The sequence below is a fragment of the Salvelinus alpinus genome, chromosome 9, assembly GCF_045679555.1.
Source record: "Salvelinus alpinus chromosome 9, SLU_Salpinus.1, whole genome shotgun sequence".
In the NCBI taxonomy this organism is placed as follows: Eukaryota; Metazoa; Chordata; class Actinopteri; order Salmoniformes; family Salmonidae; genus Salvelinus; species Salvelinus alpinus.
Genome location: NC_092094.1, coordinates 4,850,016 through 4,868,856, shown reverse-complemented (window position 1 = coordinate 4,868,856; position 18,841 = coordinate 4,850,016). Strand labels below are relative to the sequence as shown.

Genomic DNA, 18,841 nt, shown 5'->3' with positions numbered 1-18,841 from the left:
GCGCGCTCGCTGATTGCGGCAGTGGCAAGCCTCTCTCTGCTAAATAATAACTTTTTTTAAATTCCCGCATGCCGTTTTGTTTTCTTTTATACATTTCAAGTGCAGTCAAATCATAGTCTTAACCGACATGGTCTGTCGTCGATCCAGTAGGTTATTAACCTAGCTAAAGGGGTGGATGGTTATTCAGAGATTATACGCTCCTCATCATCAAACGGTGGGTACTCCGCTCCGGCGTCATGCACAGCAACACAGCCAGGGATGCAGCGCTATATCAATGCATATAGAATTAGGCCTACTTGTTAAACCCCCCGGACCAAACCCACCCTCCCCCCAATGAGAATATCGTCGTGATGGCTGATGAAGATGAACGACAACAACCTGGTCAGCTGAAGCCCAACTCGGGATTGGGCTCTCTTCCAACGCTAGTACCAGGACTCCAGGGCCCTGAGGCCAATGCGTTGCAGTACAAAATTAAGAATTCAATTTGGTAAGACATGTAGCAATGCATTGGCCAATGCACACACACTCTATACACACTTCACTCGCTTATAAATTAGCCACGGTGCTGCACAGGTACAACATGATGACAGATCAGGAACTCGCTCTCACTTAGCTATTGGATTCGTTAGCTAATCAATATGTAGTTAGCTAATAGCTAACTAAAATGATGTGTTTTTAACTAGCTAGTAGTAGAATATTAATTGCGTTTAGTTTGTTAGCTAGCTAACTAGCTAATATTGGTCATCTCTCCTTGCTAGGCTGTGGGGCTGGTTGTGAAATGATTGCTGCTAGTTAGCCTAGATAGCTAGCCAATTTTACAGACAGTGAAATAGCTGGCTGTACACACACACACACTGTAGCTTTCTAGCTACAACATGACAACTAGCTAGCTAACATTGATAATGTAATGTGTGTGTAATAGCTAGCTAGCTAGCTACATGTATGCATGCATATTCAAGGGAGGCCCAATGATAGTCATAAGACTGCAGTATGATTAGCCAGCTATATGTCCATGACATAAATTACCCATAATGCCATTGAATCCAGTGTTTGTGCACAACATGGACTGTTCCGTATTCTTGTTGATGAGACCTGTCCTAGATAGTTATACAACTACCGTGGCTAGGTGGGATATCCACCACGTTGCTTAGGCCTATCATATCTTGTCATATTCTATCACATCATATCCTATCACATCCTATCAAATCTTATCCGATCATACCCCTATCATATCATATCTTGTCATATTCTATCCTATCCTATCACATCCTGTCACATCCTATCACATCCTATCACATCCTATCATAACCCTATCACATCCTATCATATCCTATCACAAGTGAATAGGGTGTAGGTAGGCCATAGGGCCTCGGGGTCCCCTTCTAGATTCTATTGCTATGATGTAAACGCAACATGCTGTTGTGTGGAATTGAGGGCTTGTACTGACCTGAGAACATGTTTGTAATGCTACTGCCTTTTTCCACTTTCTCTCCCTTTCTGTCCCCCCCCCCCCTCTCTCTCTCTCTATTCCCCCCTCTCTCTCTCCCCCCCTTCTCTCTCTTTCTCTATTCCCCCCTCTCCCTCCCCCTTCTCTCTCTCTCCCTCTTTCTCTCTCTATCTCTCTCCCTTTCTGTCTCTCTCTTTCTCTATTCCCCCCCCCTCTCTCTCTCTCTCTCTCTCTCTCTCTCTCTCTCTCTCTCTCTCTCTCTCTCTCTCTCTCTCTCTCTCTCTCTCTCTCCTCTCTCTCTCTCTCTCTCTCTCTCTCTCTCTCTCTCTCTCTCTCTCTCTCTCTCTCTCTCTATTTTTCTCTCTCTCTCACTGTAGCAAATCTGTCCAGTCAAAAGTGGACAACATATTGGTGAGTAGTTGTGATTGTCATAGATAGATATCAGTTTATGTCTTAGATGCAGAGTGAAAAACAAGACTTTAGACTAGTTCAAAGGTGCCGGGAATCTACCGGAATGCACCAATTTAGTGATAATTTCGATTTCCTTGTGGGTTTTTGAAGAATATGTCAAGAGAATTACCAGAAATTGCTAGTACAACTGTGTTTCAGTAACAACTTTATTTAAATGAGGTATATACCGCAGGTATAATGCGGGTTATAAGCATGTAGTTATGAGCCTTCATAATGATGTCATAAGGCTGATAAGCTATCGAGGTTTGGGGTCAATTCCATTTAAATTCCAATTCAGGAAGGACACTGAAATTTCAAATTCTTTTCACAATCAGGACATTTTGGTATTGGAATCGGGAGTTTTGTTTACTTTGTGGATTCACTGGAATTGAAATGGAATTGACCCCAAACCCTGAAGGGATCACTGAATGTGTTATTATTACTATATCTACAGTAGCTTGTCTGTGTCAACATGGAGAGCATGACAGTCTGTCTGGTCTGTTCATCCTGTCACCACGGGCCCGTGTCTCAGAGTAATGAGTGCTAAGATCATGTCTCTGGTCTGGTCTGGTCTGGTCTGGTGTTGGCTTGATAATGGTACGCTGTGTCATCATCATCATACACAAAGTCTTAACCTGGGTCGTGTTCATCAGGGCACAACCATAGCAAAATGGTTTTCAACGAAATGCAAAAAAACCATTCGATTCTTATTGGACAAGTCCAGGTAGTTCCTTACAATGTCAGTCCATTTTTTTTCTCTTTGTGTGCTTAATGAACACAATCCTGGTAATAAGCCTTACTGATATGATGACCCATTTAATATGTGTGCCCTACTTGTGCCAATCATAATAGAATGAAAGCAGACTATAGCTAGCCTAAATTGTTTAGAAAAGACTGTGACAGGCGGTGGCTAACAAGCAGGTTGTGGTGGAATCCAGTAAATTGCTATTTTATTCTCCGCTGATTGGCTGACAACTCTCATCTCATTCATAAGTATCGCTTCCCTTAACAACAAAGAGGCAAATAGAGAAGGAAGTGATGACATTCATGAAAACTTTAGAAACCAATTGAAAAGGAGGTGGGGTGTCGTCTGTTGTGTAGTGGGAATCAAATACAGGTTGTCAGTGAGCCAGCAACATGTGTAGTGGGAATCAAATACAGGTTGTCAGTGAGCCGGCAACATGTGTAGTGGGAATCAAATACAGGTTGTCAGTGAGCCGGCAACATGTGTAGTGGGAATCATATACATGTTGTCAGTGAGTGAGCCAGCAACATGTGTAGTGGGAATTAAATACATGTTGTCAGTGAGCCGGCAACATGTGTAGTGGGAATCATATACATGTTGTCAGTGAGTGAGCCAGCAACATGTGTAGTGGGAATCATATACATGTTGTCAGTGAGTGAGCCAGCAACATGTGTAGTGGGAATCATATACATGTTGTCAGTGAGTGAGCCAGCAACATGTGTAGTGGGAATTAAATACATGTTGTCAGTGAGCCGGCAACATGTGTAGTGGGAATCATATACATGTTGTCAGTGAGCCGGCAACATGTGTAGTGGGAATCAAATACATGTTGTCAGTGAGCCGGCAACATGTGTAGTGGGAATCAAATACAGGTTGTCAGTGAGCCAGCAACATGTGTAGTGGGAATCAAATACAGGTTGTCAGTGAGCCGGCAACATGTGTAGTGGGAATCAAATACAGGTTGTCAGTGAGCCAGCAACATGTGTAGTGGGAATCAAATACATGTTGTCAGTGAGCCAGCAACATGTGTAGTGGGAATCAAATACATGTTGTCAGTGAGCCGGCAACATGTGTAGTGGGAATCAAATACAGGTTGTCAGTGAGCCAGCAACATGTGTAGTGGGAATCAAATACATGTTGTCAGTGAGCCAGCAACATGTGTAGTGGGAATCAAATACATGTTGTCAGTGAGCCGGCAACATGTGTAGTGGGAATCAAATACAGGTTGTCAGTGAGCCAGCAACATGTGTAGTGGGAATCAAATACATGTTGTCAGTGAGCCGGCAACATGTGTAGTGGGAATCAAATACAGGTTGTCAGTGAGCCAGCAACATGTGTAGTGGGAATCAAATACAGGTTGTCAGTGAGCCAGCAACATGTGTAGTGGGAATCAAATACATGTTGTCAGTGAGCCGGCAACATGTGTAGTGGGAATCAAATACATGTTGTCAGTGAGCCGGCAACATGTGTAGTGGGAATCAAATACATGTTGTCAGTGAGCCGGCAACATGTGTAGTGGGAATCAAATACAGGTTGTCAGTGAGCCAGCAACATGTGTAGTGGGAATCAAATACATGTTGTCAGTGAGCCGGCAACATGTGTAGTGGGAATCAAATACAGGTTGTCAGTGAGCCGGCAACATGTGTAGTGGGAATCAAATACATGTTGTCAGTGAGCCGGCAACATGTGTAGTGGGAATCAAATACATGTTGTCAGTGAGCCGGCAACATGTGTAGTGGGAATCAAATACAGGTTGTCAGTGAGCCAGCAACATGTGTAGTGGGAATCAAATACATGTTGTCAGTGAGCCAGCAACATGTGTAGTGGGAATCAAATACATGTTGTCAGTGAGCCGGCAACATGTGTAGTGGGAATCAAATACAGGTTGTCAGTGAGCCAGCAACATGTGTAGTGTTTTGATTATCATGATAACCACATTTACATGACATTTTAGTCTTATCTAGAAAGACTGACATGTAACTGCCAAAGTAATGGAAACACTTGATTGAATGGTGGATACAAAGTATACTGAACACAGGTACTTCCACACAGGTGTGGTTCCTGAGTTAATTGAACAATTAACATTCCATCATGCTTAAGGTCATGTATAAAAAAATAGCTGGGAAGTCGATGATTTTGGCTACCGTAGTTATGGCCCTGTCGGATGACAATGCCCCCTATCCGCAGGGCACGAGTGGTTTGATGAGCATGAAAACAGTACGCCATGGCAGTCACCAGATCTCAACACTGTTGAACAATTCTGGAAGATTTTTTTTATTTAACCTTTATTTAACTAGGCAAGTCAGTTAAAGAACAAATAATTATTTACAATGACGGCCTACAGTGGGTTAACTGCCTTGTTCAGGGGCAACATTTTTTTTTTTTTACCTTGTCAGCTCAGGGATTCGATCTAGCAACCTTTTTGGTTATTGGCCCAACGCTCTAACCACTAGGCTACCTGCCGAGATACTGTGTTTTCCACCACCATCAACAAATCACCAAATTATGGAATTTCTCTCCAATAGAGTTCCAGACACTTGTAGAATCTATGTCAAGGTGGATTGAAGCTGTTCTGGCTTGTGGTGACCCAACACCCTATTAAGACACTTTATGCTGGGGTTTCCTTTATTTTGGCAGTTACCTGTAACTACAAGCAGTACATTGGGGCGCCAGGTGTAGCCCAGTGGTTAGAGCGTTGGCCTAGTAACCGAAAGGTTGCAGGATTGAATCCCCGAGTTGACAACGTACAAGTCTGTAGTTCTTCCCCTGAACAAGGCAGTTAACCCACCGTTCCCCGGGAGGCCGTCATTGAAAATAATCATTTGTTCTTTAACTGACTTGCCTAGTTAAATAAAGGTAAAATATATATATTTTTTAAAAAGCAGTACATTCAACTAAAGTAGGTCGTAACTGGCAACAGTGAAGCAGTACTACATGTTTTGTTTCCCCTCTCTACTACCTCTCATTTTACAGCAAGATGTTGAGAAGTTTACAGACATCGAAAAACTCTACCTCTACTTGAAGTTGCCTTCTGGTCCCAGCAATGGCAATGATAAAAGGTAACTTCTTGTTTCTCCTTTTTCTCTCATTTATTAATAATAATATATATATGTCATGTAGCAGATGCTTTTATCCCAAGGAGACTAAATGTTTTGTGTGGGTGGTACCTGGAATCAAACCCGCAGTCCAGGCATCGCGAGGGCCTTGCTCTACCAACTGAGCCGTACAGAACCATTTAGCTGTACCTCATTGCACTTTGTAGCCTATATTTTATAATATACATATATATACATACATATATATACATATACATACATATATATACATATATATACATATACATACATATATATATACATATATATACATATATATACTTTCAGAAAGTATTCACTCCCCTTTGCCTTTTAACAAATGTTGTTTTACAAAGCGAGATTCATATTGATTTCATTGTCATATTTTGTTAACGATCTACACAAAATACTCTATAAAGTCAAAGTGGCAGAAAAATTCTAACATTTGTAAAAAAAAAAAATAATAATAATAATTTAAACATGAATAATAAAACAGTAATATATCTTGAGCAAATAAGTATTCAACCTCCTGAGTCATTACATGTTAGAATCACCTTTGGCAGTGATTACAGCTGCAAGTCTTTCTGGGTAAATCTCTAAGAGCTTTCCACTCTTGGATGGTGCAACATTTGCCTATTCTTTTGAAAATTCTTCAAGCTCTGTCAAATAGTTTTTTGATCATTGCTAGACAACCATTTACAAGTCTTGTCATAGATATTCAAGCAGATTTAAGTCAAAACTTTTAACTCGGGAACATTCACTTTCTTCTTGGTAAGCATCTCCAGTGTAGATGTGGCCTTGGATTTTAGGTTATTGTCCTGCTGAAAGGTGAATTCTTCTCCCAGTGTCTGGTGGAAAGCAGACTGAACCAGGTTTTCCTCTAGGATTTTGCCAATGCTTAGCTCCATTCCGTTTCTTTTTTATCCTGAAAAACTCCCCAGTCCTTAACGATTACAAGCATACCCATAACATGATGCAGCCACCTCTATGCTTCAAAATATTGAGAGTGGTACTCAGTAAAGTGTTGTATTGGATTTGCCACAAACATAACACTTTGTATTCAGGATAAAAAGGTAAATTGCTTTGCCACATTTTTTGCAGTATTACTTTAGTGCCTTGCTGCAAACAGGATGCATGTTTTGGAATATTTGTATTCTGTACAGGCTTCTTTACTTTCACTCTGTTATTTAGGTTAGTGTTGTGGAGTAACTACAATGTTGTTGATCCATCCTCAGTTTTCTTCTATCACAGAAAGTCACTATTGGCCTCATGGTGAAATCCCTGAGCAGTTTCCTTCCTCTCCGGCAACTGAGTTAGGAAGGACTCCTCTATCTTTGTAGTGACTAGGTGTATTGATACACCATCCAAAGTGTAATTAATAACTTCACCATGTTCAAAGAGATATTCAATGTACGTTTTTTGTCATTGTTGACCCATCTACCAATAGCTGCCCTTCTTTGCGAGGCAATGGAAAATCTCCCTGGTCTGTGTGGTTTAATCTGTGTTTGAAATTCACTGCGCGACTGAGGGACCTTACAGATAATTGTATGTGTGGGGTGTCATGTTAAACACTAATATTGCACACAGAGTGAGTCCATGCAACTTATTATGTGACTTTTGTTAAGTAATGTTTTACTCCTGAAGCTTTTTAGGCTTACCATAAGAAATGGGTTGAATACTTATTGACATTCCAGCTTTTTATTTGTAATTCATTTGTAAAAATTTCGAAAAAACATAATTCCACGTTGACATTATTGTGTGTAGACTAGTGACAAAAAAATCTAAATGTAATCCATTTTCAATTCTGGCTGTAACACAACAAAATGTGGAAAAAGTCAAGGGGTGTGAATACTTCCTGAAGGCACTGTATTCTCTCATTCCACTTTGTATCCTATATTTTATAATATATTCTCTCATTCCACTTTGTATCCTATATTTTATAATATATTCTCTCATTGCACTTTGTATCCTATATTTTATAATATATTCTCTCATTCCACTTTGTATCCTATATTTTATAATATATTCTCTCATTGCACTTTGTATCCTATATTTTATAATATATTCTCTCATTCCACTTTGTATCCTATATTTTATAATATATTCTCTCATTGCACTTTGTATCCTATATTTTATAATATATTCTCTCATTGCACTTTGTATCCTATATTTTATAATATATTCTCTCATTGCACTTTGTATCCTATATTTTATAATATATTCTCTCATTGCACTTTGTATCCTATATTTTATAATATATTCTCTCATTCCACTTTGTATCCTATATTTTATAATATATTCTCTCATTGCACTTTGTATCCTATATTTTATAATATATTCTCTCATTGCACTTTGTAGCCTATATTTCTGTTTGTTGAGCAGGAAGTTACAAACTGTTATGGCCATTTTATTTTTGGCGTTTCCAGATATGTTTTTACCCGGCTGTTTTTTGATCACAAGCAGGTAGAGTGCTGCTACCCGACCCGAGCCCGACAGGCCACGACATTATACATCCGGTTAGGGTCGGGTAGGGCCTATTTTTTCATCAATAACTAGGGTACCGGCAGGGCTCGTTTAAAACTAAATTGATCAGTAACATTTTGAAGCTGAGCCATTCGCTCGTGCTCTGCTGCTGCAGTACAGTCATATCTGACTAAGATCATTAACATGGTGTCAGAAGCGCTTCAGCCTCGTCAAATACAAGACAGAAGAGGTTATTTTTTGTCCGAGTTTAGAGTAATGAAAAGTAGCTAACAGCTAACTGCTTTCTGGTGTCTCTTCGTTGAGCGGAGCAGAGCCCAAGCGGAGCCGTTGCTACGGTTACTCACAGACTCAGAGCCGCCGTGAGCAGAGCGAGCTGCGCGCAGGGAGCCGTTGCTACGGTTACTCACAGACTCAGAGCCGCCATGAGCAGAGCGCATGCAGAGCGAGCTGCGCGCAGGGAGCTAGTGACAGACAGAGAGGAGCAGCTCATGGATTTACTAAAAAAGAGGACGTTATTTCGGATTTCGGGCAGGGTTCTTAAATTTGGCAGAAGTAATCAGGCCTGGGTAGGGTAGGTCCTGAACTTCCCAGGCATGGGTGGGCGGGGGCTTAAAACGAATGCCCGTGCAGGGCTCTACAAGCAGGATGCATTCATTCGACTAATATTTCAGTGCATTTTGGGGGAAAAACCTATCTATACAATTCCTTTGCATCAATATTCAACACTGCAGTCTCTGTATTGTGATCTGATGCTTATGACTGCTCATATAATGTTTATTCGTACGATTATGAAGCGCTACTAGTATAATGATTGATTTGCTATTATATCCAGCTTTCCGTGTTTCTTAATTTGTTACTCCATCTTTGTCTGTTTGTCCATCCATTACCTCAACTCTTCAACACTGCAACATCACTAGGACTGAGAACCAGAGAGCCTCCACTCCTGGACTATGGTACTTACTACATTACACACGCACGCACGCACACACACACACACACACACACACGCACACACACACACACACTATTCCCTGAAAGAAATCCAAACAAAACCGGAGACCGTCTTTCTTTACACACTGCCTTGTCTTTTCAAGGTCAAACACACATCACAAGAACGTATCAGTTTCCGGGTCGTTTCACCACTAACCTGTTTGTGTCGGTGTTGACTTTAACCGTTTCAGTGACCAGAGTGGCATGTCGTCCAGTCGAACACAGCAGATGTACGCTTTCAACTGGATCCGGAATCACCTAGAGGAGCACCCTGAGACATCACTGCCAAAGCAAGAGGTGTACGACGAGTACAAGTGAGTATGGCCTGTACATTAGGGTTGCAAAAGGTTTTCCAGGAAATCCTGGTTAGAAGATTCCAGGAATCAAAAGGGAATAAGCAAAAAAAAATCTTAAATCCTCCAAACCAGGATTTCTGAAAAACCTGGTTATTTTTGAGGGAAGGTACTGGAATGTTGCAACCCTACCTGGGTTCTCAGCACAGAATCTCCATCGAAAGTGCTTCCTAGACTAGGTTTAAACTGTCTGGGACAGCGGCCGTTGAGTGTATTAGTAGTGGTTTGTCCGGTTGAAGGAATGGATTGATGAATGTGCCTTGTGCCAAAATCGTCGATAGGAAAATCATCCAAGTTCTAGTTCAAAAGTTTTAAGTTTATTTGCCACGTTTACATTTATTATATTTGTTTATCTTATATTCACTGGAGAATCATTTAACTTTAGTGTGTTTCTTTCTGTCAATCAAATGTATTTTATAAAGCCCTTTTCACATCAACAGTTACCCAGCCTAAAACACCAGAGATGGCAAGCAATGCAGGGGCAACAGTGGTTAGGAATAACTCAACATGTACAGATTGTATTGTATTAATACAAGTCATGTCTATCATATTGTATTACAAGTCATGTCTATCATATTGTATTACAAGTCATGTCTATCATATTGTATTACAAGTCATGTCTATCATATTGTATTAATACAAGTCATGTCTATCATATTGTATTACAAGTCATGTCTATCATATTGTATTAATACAAGTCATGTCTATCATATTGTATTAATACAAGTCATGTCTATCATATTGTAATACAAGTCATGTCTATCATATTGTAATACAAGTCATGTCTATCATATTGTAATACAAGTCATGTCTATCATATTGTAATACAAGTCATGTCTATCATATTGTAATACAAGTCATGTCTATCATATTGTATTACAAGTCATGTCTATCATATTGTATTACAAGTCATGTCTATCATATTGTATTACAAGTCATGTCTATCATATTGTATTACAAGTAATGTCTATCATTGTCAGGACCCGGTGCGAGAAACAGTCACTAATAATCGTCAGAACCCAGAAGATGAGGCAGACACAGCAGTACTAGAGATGGTGGTTTAATTAAAGAACAAAATCTTCAGGCAAAGAAACTAAATCCACAATGTCCAAAAATAAAGCCAAGAGGCACAAAATGGAAATCCTCCAAAATACAAAAGAAACTCCACAAAGTGGTAAAAAACAGCAGGGAAAAACAAACCTCAAAAGACTACTCAAATAATACACAAGAACTAAACCAGAGAACCTCTGGAAAATCCAACAAGAGAAATCTCTATATAAAACAAGGCTTGGGCTGGGGCTGGGTGCTAACTTACAAACACTGAGCAAGGAACTGAGGAACACACAGGGTTTAAATACTAACAAGGGAATGACCTACAGGTGCAAACAATAATAGAGCAAGAAAAACAAAAGGTACAAAAAAGGTGCAATGGGGACATCTAGTGACCAAAACCCGAACAGTCTTGGCCAAAACCTGACAATCATATTGTATTAATACAAGTCATGTCTATCATATTGTATTACAAGTCATGTCTATCATATTGTATTAATACAAGTCATGTCTATCATATTGTATTACAAGTCATGTCTATCATATTGTATTACAAGTCATGTCTATCATATTGTATTAATACAAGTCATGTCTATCATATTGTATTACAAGTCATGTCTACCATATTGTATTAATACATGTCATGTCTATCATATTGTATTAATACAAGTCATGTCTATCATATTGTATGAATACAAGTCATGTCTATCATATTGTATTACAAGTCATGTCTATCATATTGTATTAATACAAGTCATGTCTATCATGTTGTGAATGTGTTTCAGGAGCTACTGTGACAGTCTTGCCTACCACCCACTGAGTGCTGCAGACTTTGGGAAGATCATGAAGCATGTCTTTCCCAACATGAAGGCTCGCCGCCTGGGCATGAGGGGCAAATCTAAATACTGTTATAGTGGACTGAGGAAGAAAGCTTTTGTTCACATGCCTTCTCTGCCCAACTTGGACTTACAAAAATCAGACGACGGGGTAAGTTTACATGATGGCTCTTTTTTTTTAGCCAGGAAGTGGCCATAATCATTTCAGAGTAAGTACATGTAGATTTCATGGTTGGGGTCAGTTCCATTTCATCATGGTTGGGGTCAGTTCCATTTCATCAGGGTTGGGGTCAGTTTCATTTCATCAGGGTTGGGGTCAGTTCCATTTCATCATGGTTGGGGTCAGTTCCATTTCATCAGGGTTGGGGTCAGTTTCATTTCATCAGGGTTGGGGTCAGTTCCATTTCATCATGGTTGGGGTCAGTTCTATTTCATCAGGGTTGGGGTCAGTTCCATTTCATCAGGGTTGGGGTCAGTTCCATTTCATCATGGTTGGGGTCAGTTCCATTTCATCAGGGTTGGGGTCAGTTCCATTTCATCATGGGTTGGGGTCAGTTTCATTTCATCAGCGTTGGGGTCAGTTCCATTTCATCAGGGTTGGGGTCAGTTCCATTTCATCAGGGGTTGGGGTCAGTTCCATTTCATCAGGATTGGGGTCAGTTTCATTTTATCAGGGTTGGGGTCAGTTCCATTTCATCAGGGTTGGGGTCAGTTTCATTTCATCAGGGTTGGGGTCAGTTCCATTTCATCATGGTTGGGGTCAGTTCCATTTCATCAGGGTTGGGGTCAGATCCATTTCATCAGGGTTGGGGTCAGTTTCATTTCATCAGGTTTGGGGTCAGTTCCATTTCATCAGGGTTGGGGTCAGTTCCATTTCATCAGGGTTGGGGTCAGTTTCATTTCATCAGGTTTGGGGTCAGTTCCATTTCATCAGGGTTGGGGTCAGTTCCATTTCATCAGGGTTGGGGTCAGTTCCATTTCATCAGGGTTGGGGTCAGTTCCATTTCATCAGGGTTGGGGTCAGTTCCATTTCATCAGGGTTGGGGTCAGATCCATTTCATCAGTGTTGGGGTCAGTTCCATTTCATCAGGGTTGGGGTCAGTTCCATTTCATCAGGGTTGGGGTCAGTTCCATTTCATCAGGGTTGGGGTCAGTTCCATTTCATCAGGTTTGGGGTCAGTTCCATTTCATCAGGGTTGGGGTCAGTTCCATTTCATCAGGGTTGGGGTCAGTTCCATTTCATCATGGTTGGGGTCAGTTCCATGTCATCAGGGTTGGGGTCAGTTCCATGTCATCAGGGTTGGGGTCAGTTCCATGTCATCAGGGTTGGGGTCAGTTTCATTTCATCATGGTTGGGGTCAGTTCCATTTCATCATGGTTGGGGTCAGTTTCATTTCATCAGGGTTGGGGTCAGTTCCATTTCATCATGGTTGGGGTCAGTTCCATTTCATCATGGTTGGGGTCAGTTCCATTTCATCAGGGTTGGGGTCAGTTCCATTTCATCAGGGTTGGGGTCAGTTCCATTTCATCAGGGTTGGGGTCAGTTCCATTTCATCATGGTTGGGGTCAGTTCCATTTCATCAGGGTTGGGGTCAGTTCCATTTCATCATGGTTGGGGTCAGTTCCATGTCATCAGGGTTGGGGTCAGTTCCATGTCATCAGGGTTGGGGTCAGTTTCATTTCATCAGGTTTAGGGTCAGTTTCATTTCATCAGGGTTGGGGTCAGTTTCATTTAATCAGGGTTGGGGTCAGTTCCATTTCATCAGGTTTAGGGTCAGTTTCATTTCATCAGGGTTGGGGTCAGTTCCATTTCATCAGGGTTGGGGTCAGTTTCATTTCATCAGGGTTGGGGTCAGTTTCATTTCATCAGGGTTGGGGTCAGTTTCATTTCATCAGGGTTGGGGTCAGTTTCATTTCATCAGGGTTGGGGTCAGTTCCATTTCATCAGGGTTGGGGTCAGTTCCATTTCATCAGGGTTGGGGTCAGTTTCATTTCATCAGGGTTGGGGTCAGTTCCATTTCATCAGGGTTGGGGTCAGTTTCATGTCATCAGGGTTGGGGTCAGTTCCATTTCAATTCAGGAAGTAAACTGATAATCCAATTCCAAATCTCATTGAGAATTTGAATTTCAGTTTAGATCTGAATTTAAATGGAATTGATCTCATTCCTAGTAAATCCACCCAAACTCCAGACAGGATATCATATCTGAATGACCTCTTCCCCAAACTCCAGACAGGATATCATATCTGAATGACCTCTTCCCCAAACTCCAGACAGGATATCATATCTGAATGACCTCTTCCCCAAACTCCAGACAGGATATCATATCTGAATGACCTCTTCCCCAGACTTCAGACAGGATATCATATCTGAATGACCTCTTCCCTAAACTTCAGACAGGATATCATATCTGAATGAACTCTTCCCCAAACTCCAGACAGGATATCATATCTGAATGACCTTTTCCCCAAACTTCAGACAGGATATCATATCTGAATGAACTCTTCCCCAAACTCCAGACAGGATATCATATCTGAATGACCTCTTCCCTAAACTCCAGACAGGATATCATATCTGAATGACCTCTTCCCCAAACTCCAGACAGGATATCATATCTGAATGACCTCTTCCCCAAACTCCAGACAGGATATCATATCTGAATGACCTCTTCCCTAAACTTCAGACAGGATATAATATCTGAATGACCTCTTCCCTAAACTTCAGACAGGATATCATATCTGAATGACCTCTTCCCCAAACTCCAGACAGGATATCACATCTGAACTCTTCCCCAAACTCCAGACAGGATATCATATCTGAATGAACTCTTCCCCCTAACTCCAGACAGGATATCATATCTGAATGACCTTTTCCCCAAACTTCAGACAGGATATCATATCTGAATGAACTCTTCCCCAAACTCCAGACAGGATATCATATCTGAATGACCTCTTCCCTAAACTCCAGACAGGATATCATATCTGAATGACCTCTTCCCCAAACTCCAGACAGGATATCATATATGACCTCTTCCCCTACTTAACCCTCTTCTCCCCAGTGTGAGCCGATGGAGCCGTCGTCGGGCCAGTCTCCCAGTGCAGAGGACGAGATGCGCTCAGCGGCCTGTGGCTTGGTGTGTGAGTGGGCTCAGAAGGTCCTCAGCAGACAGTTTGATGCCGTGGAGGACCTGGCCCGCTTCCTGCTCAACAGTCATTACATAGGAACCAAGTCTATGGCTGCCATCACCGTCATGACTGGGACTCCCACAGGTAGGCATGGCTAATGGGGATGGTGGTATGGAAGCTACAGGTAGGCATGGCTAATGGGGATGGTGGTATGGAAGCTACAGGTAGGCATGGCTAATGGGGATGGTGGTATGGAAGCTACAGGTAGGCATGGCTAATTGGGATGGTGGTATGGAAGCTACAGGTAGGCATGGCTAATGGGGATGGTGGTATGGAAGCTACAGGTAGGCATGGCTAATGGGGATGGTGGTATGGAAGCTACAGGTAGGCATGGCTAATTGGGATGGTGGTATGGAAGCTACAGGTAGGCATGGCTAATTGGGATGGTGGTATGGAAGCTACAGGTAGGCATGGCTAATGGGGATGGTGGTATGGAAGCTACAGGTAGGCATGGCTAATGGGGATGGTGGTATGGAAGCTACAGGTAGGCATGGCTAATTGGGATGGTGGTATGGAAGCTACAGGTAGGCATGGCTAATTGGGATGGTGGTATGGAAGCTACAGGTAGGCATGGCTAATTGGGATGGTGGTATGGAAGCTACAGGTAGGCATGGCTAATTGGGATGGTGGTATGGAAGCTACAGGTAGGCATGGCTAATTGGGATGGTGGTATGGAATCTATAGGTAGGCATGGCTAATGGGGATGTTGGTAGAGACGGTATTGGGTGTTGTTGATGGCCACAGTCAACAGTCACTCAACGGTCACTACATTGGGACCAAGTCCATGGCAAGGCTAAGCGGGCACCCACAGGTAACGGGGCTAGGTTTAGGGCTGTTGATGGGAACGAAGTTGTGATTCTTGCTCGTGTATCAAACTGTAGTTGATTCAACAACTTTTAAAACCATTTCTCAGGCGTGTTGAGAAATCTCTTTTCTCATCTGTATATCTCACCAGGTCTGAAGACGCCCACGCCAACCTCTGCGTTCGTGCCCACGTCCGAGGCCTCGTCCTTCCAGCCGCAGGTGAAGACGCTGGCCTCTCCGTCGGTGGACGCCAAGCAGCAGCTCCAGAGGAAGATCCAGAAGAAACAGCAGGAGCAGAAGCTCCAGTCCCCCCTGCCTGGAGAGGCCCAGGGACAGAACCAGGCCAGGAGGACCGAGGCCAGCACCCCAGGGCCAGCTATCCCCTGTGGAAGTCCAGCTCTGCTCTCACCACAACCTACCATTGGTATTGTGGTGGCAGCTGTCCCCAGCCCCATCACGGTACGATGGGATAACATATGTATGCACAGATACACACACACACAGATACACACACACATACACACACACATATACACACACAGATACACACACACAGATACACACACAGATACACACACACATATACACACACACAGATACACACACAGATACACACACAGATACACACACACACATATACACACACACATATACACACACACATATACACACACACATACACACACAGATACACACACATATACACACACACAGATACACACACAGATACACACACACAGATACACACACACAGATACACACACAGATACACACACACACAGATACACACACAGATACACACACAGATACACACACAGATACACACACACATATACACACACACAGATACACACACACAGATACACACACACATATACACACACACAGATACACACACACAGATACACACACACAGATACACACACACATATACACACACACAGATACACACACACAGATACACACACAGATACACACACAGATACACACACAGATACACACACACAGATACACACACATATACACACACACAGATACACACACAGATACACACACACACAGATACACACACACATATACACACACAGATACACACACACAGATACACACACAGATACACACACACAGATACACACACACATATACACACACACAGATACACACACAGATACACACACACAGATACACACACACATATACACACACACAGATACACACACACAGATACACACACAGATACACACACAGATACACACACAGATACACACACACAGATACACACACACAGATACACACACACAGATACACACACAGATACACACACAGATACACACACAGATACACACACACAGATACACACACACAGATACACACACACAGATACACACACAGATACACACACAGATCAGACAAGATTGATACTGCTTTTAGACGACATGCTCAGTATTAAAAGGAAAAATAAGGCAACAGTTTATTGAATGTCAAGAATGGCGCTGCGATGGATAGCTCCTGAACAATTCTGCTGTTTGGTGTCTTTTTTGGCACTGACCGTAACTTTTTTATGTACATAATGTTGATTCCATTGTTTCCAAAATCAGAACAGCGATCACTAACCTCGATTTGGATGAAGATTTCTACTTCAATGAGTCGGCGGAGCAGGACATACTGCCAGGCCCTAATCCCAGAGACTAAACCGGGCCCTAATCCCAGAGACTAGACCGGGCCCTAATCCCAGAGACTAGACCGGGCCCTAATCCCAGAGACTAGACCGGGCCCTAATCCCAGAGTCTAGACCGGGCCCTAATCCCAGAGACCGGGCCCTAATCCCAGAGACTAGACCGGGCCCTAATCCCAGAGTCTAGACCGGGCCCTAATCCCAGAGACCAGGCCCTAATCCCAGAGACTAGACCGGGCCCTAATCCCAGAGTCTAGACCGGGCCCTAATCCCAGAGACCAGGCCCTAATCCCAGAGACTAGATCGGGCCCTAATCCCAGAGTCTAGACCGGGCCCTAATCCCAGAGACCGGGCCCTAATCCCAGAGACTAGACCTGGCCCTAATCCCAGAGACTAGACCGGGCCCTAATCCCAGAGACTAGACCAGGCCCTAATCCCAGAGACTAAACCGGGCCCTAATCCCAGAGACTAGACCAGGCCCTAATCCCAGAAACTAGACCGGGCCCTAATCCCAGAGACTAGACCGGGCCCTAATCCCAGAGACCAGGCCCTAATCCCAGAGACTAGATCGGGCCCTAATCCCAGAGACCGGGCCCTAATCCCAGAGACTAGACCTGGCCCTAATCCCAGAGACTAGACCGGGCCCTAATCCCAGAAACTAGACCAGGCCCTAATCCCAGAGACTAAACCGGGCCCTAATCCCAGAGACTAGACCAGGCCCTAATCCCAGAAACTAGACCAGGCCCTAATCCCAGAGTCTAGACCGTGCCCTAATCCCAGAGACTAGACCAGGCCCTAATCCCAGAGTCTAGACCAGGCCCTAATCCCAGAGACTAAACCGGGCCCTAATCCCAGAGACTAGATCGGGCCCTAATCCCAGAGTCTAGACCGGGCCCTAATCCCAGAGACCGGGCCCTAATCCCAGAGACTAGACCAGGCCCTAATCCCAGAGACTAAACCGGGCCCTAATCCCAGAGACTAGACCGGGCCCTAATCCCAGAGACCGGGCCCTAATCCCAGAAACTAGACCGTGCCCTAATCCCAGAGACTAAACCGGGCCCTAATCCCAGAGACTAAACCGGGCCCTAATCCCAGAGACCAGGCCCTAATCCCAGAGACTAGATCGGGCCCTAATCCCAGAGTCTAGACCGGGCCCTAATCCCAGAGACCGGGCCCTAATCCCAGAGACTAGACCTGGCCCTAATCCCAGAGAGTAGACCAGGCCCTAATCCCAGAGACTAGACCGGGCCCTAATCCCAGAGTCTAGACCGGGCCCTAATCCCAGAGACTAAACCGGGCCCTAATCCCAGAGACTAAACCGGGCCCTAATCCCAGAAACTAGACGGGGCCCTAATCCCAGAGACTAAACCCTCTCTTAATTTACAGCATTTCCCTCACTTAGACAACAAAAAAGTTGCAAAAATTGCTCAATTAGCGGGAGAGATGGGGGCAACTTCTTGTCCTGTGCGGTATGTATCTGCCATTTTCAACCCCTATAAGGGTAAGAGTGTAAAGGGCTCCAGGCAACACTGATCCTAGATCTGCATTCCTCCTCTGAGACCGGGGCAGTATGTATCAAGCGTCTCAGAGTAGGAGTCCTGGTCTAGGATCTGTCCTCTTATTTATTATGATATAAAAGGCTAAACTGATCCTAGATCTGCACTCCTACTCTGAGAGGCTTTCTGAATAGTGGCCCAGATCTACATGACCTTGGGACCAGATCTACATGACCTTGGGCCCAGATCTACA

The 18,841-nt window shown here is 43.3% G+C and overlaps 1 protein-coding gene across 1 annotated transcript in view; it reads left to right on the top strand.

Annotated features, from left to right (window-relative positions):
- Window positions 1-18,841, top strand: part of LOC139584190 (DNA-binding protein RFX7-like) — a 28,994-nt gene continuing 10,153 nt past the window's right edge. The window contains exons 1-8 of the mRNA XM_071415747.1: window positions 1-487; window positions 1,825-1,858; window positions 5,616-5,701; window positions 9,118-9,153; window positions 9,382-9,504; window positions 11,379-11,580; window positions 14,487-14,697; window positions 15,569-15,876. Of these exons, the coding sequence (XP_071271848.1) occupies window positions 351-487; window positions 1,825-1,858; window positions 5,616-5,701; window positions 9,118-9,153; window positions 9,382-9,504; window positions 11,379-11,580; window positions 14,487-14,697; window positions 15,569-15,876 (1,137 nt within the window). The 5' untranslated portion in view covers window positions 1-350. The remainder of the gene's footprint in view (window positions 488-1,824; window positions 1,859-5,615; window positions 5,702-9,117; window positions 9,154-9,381; window positions 9,505-11,378; window positions 11,581-14,486; window positions 14,698-15,568; window positions 15,877-18,841) is intronic.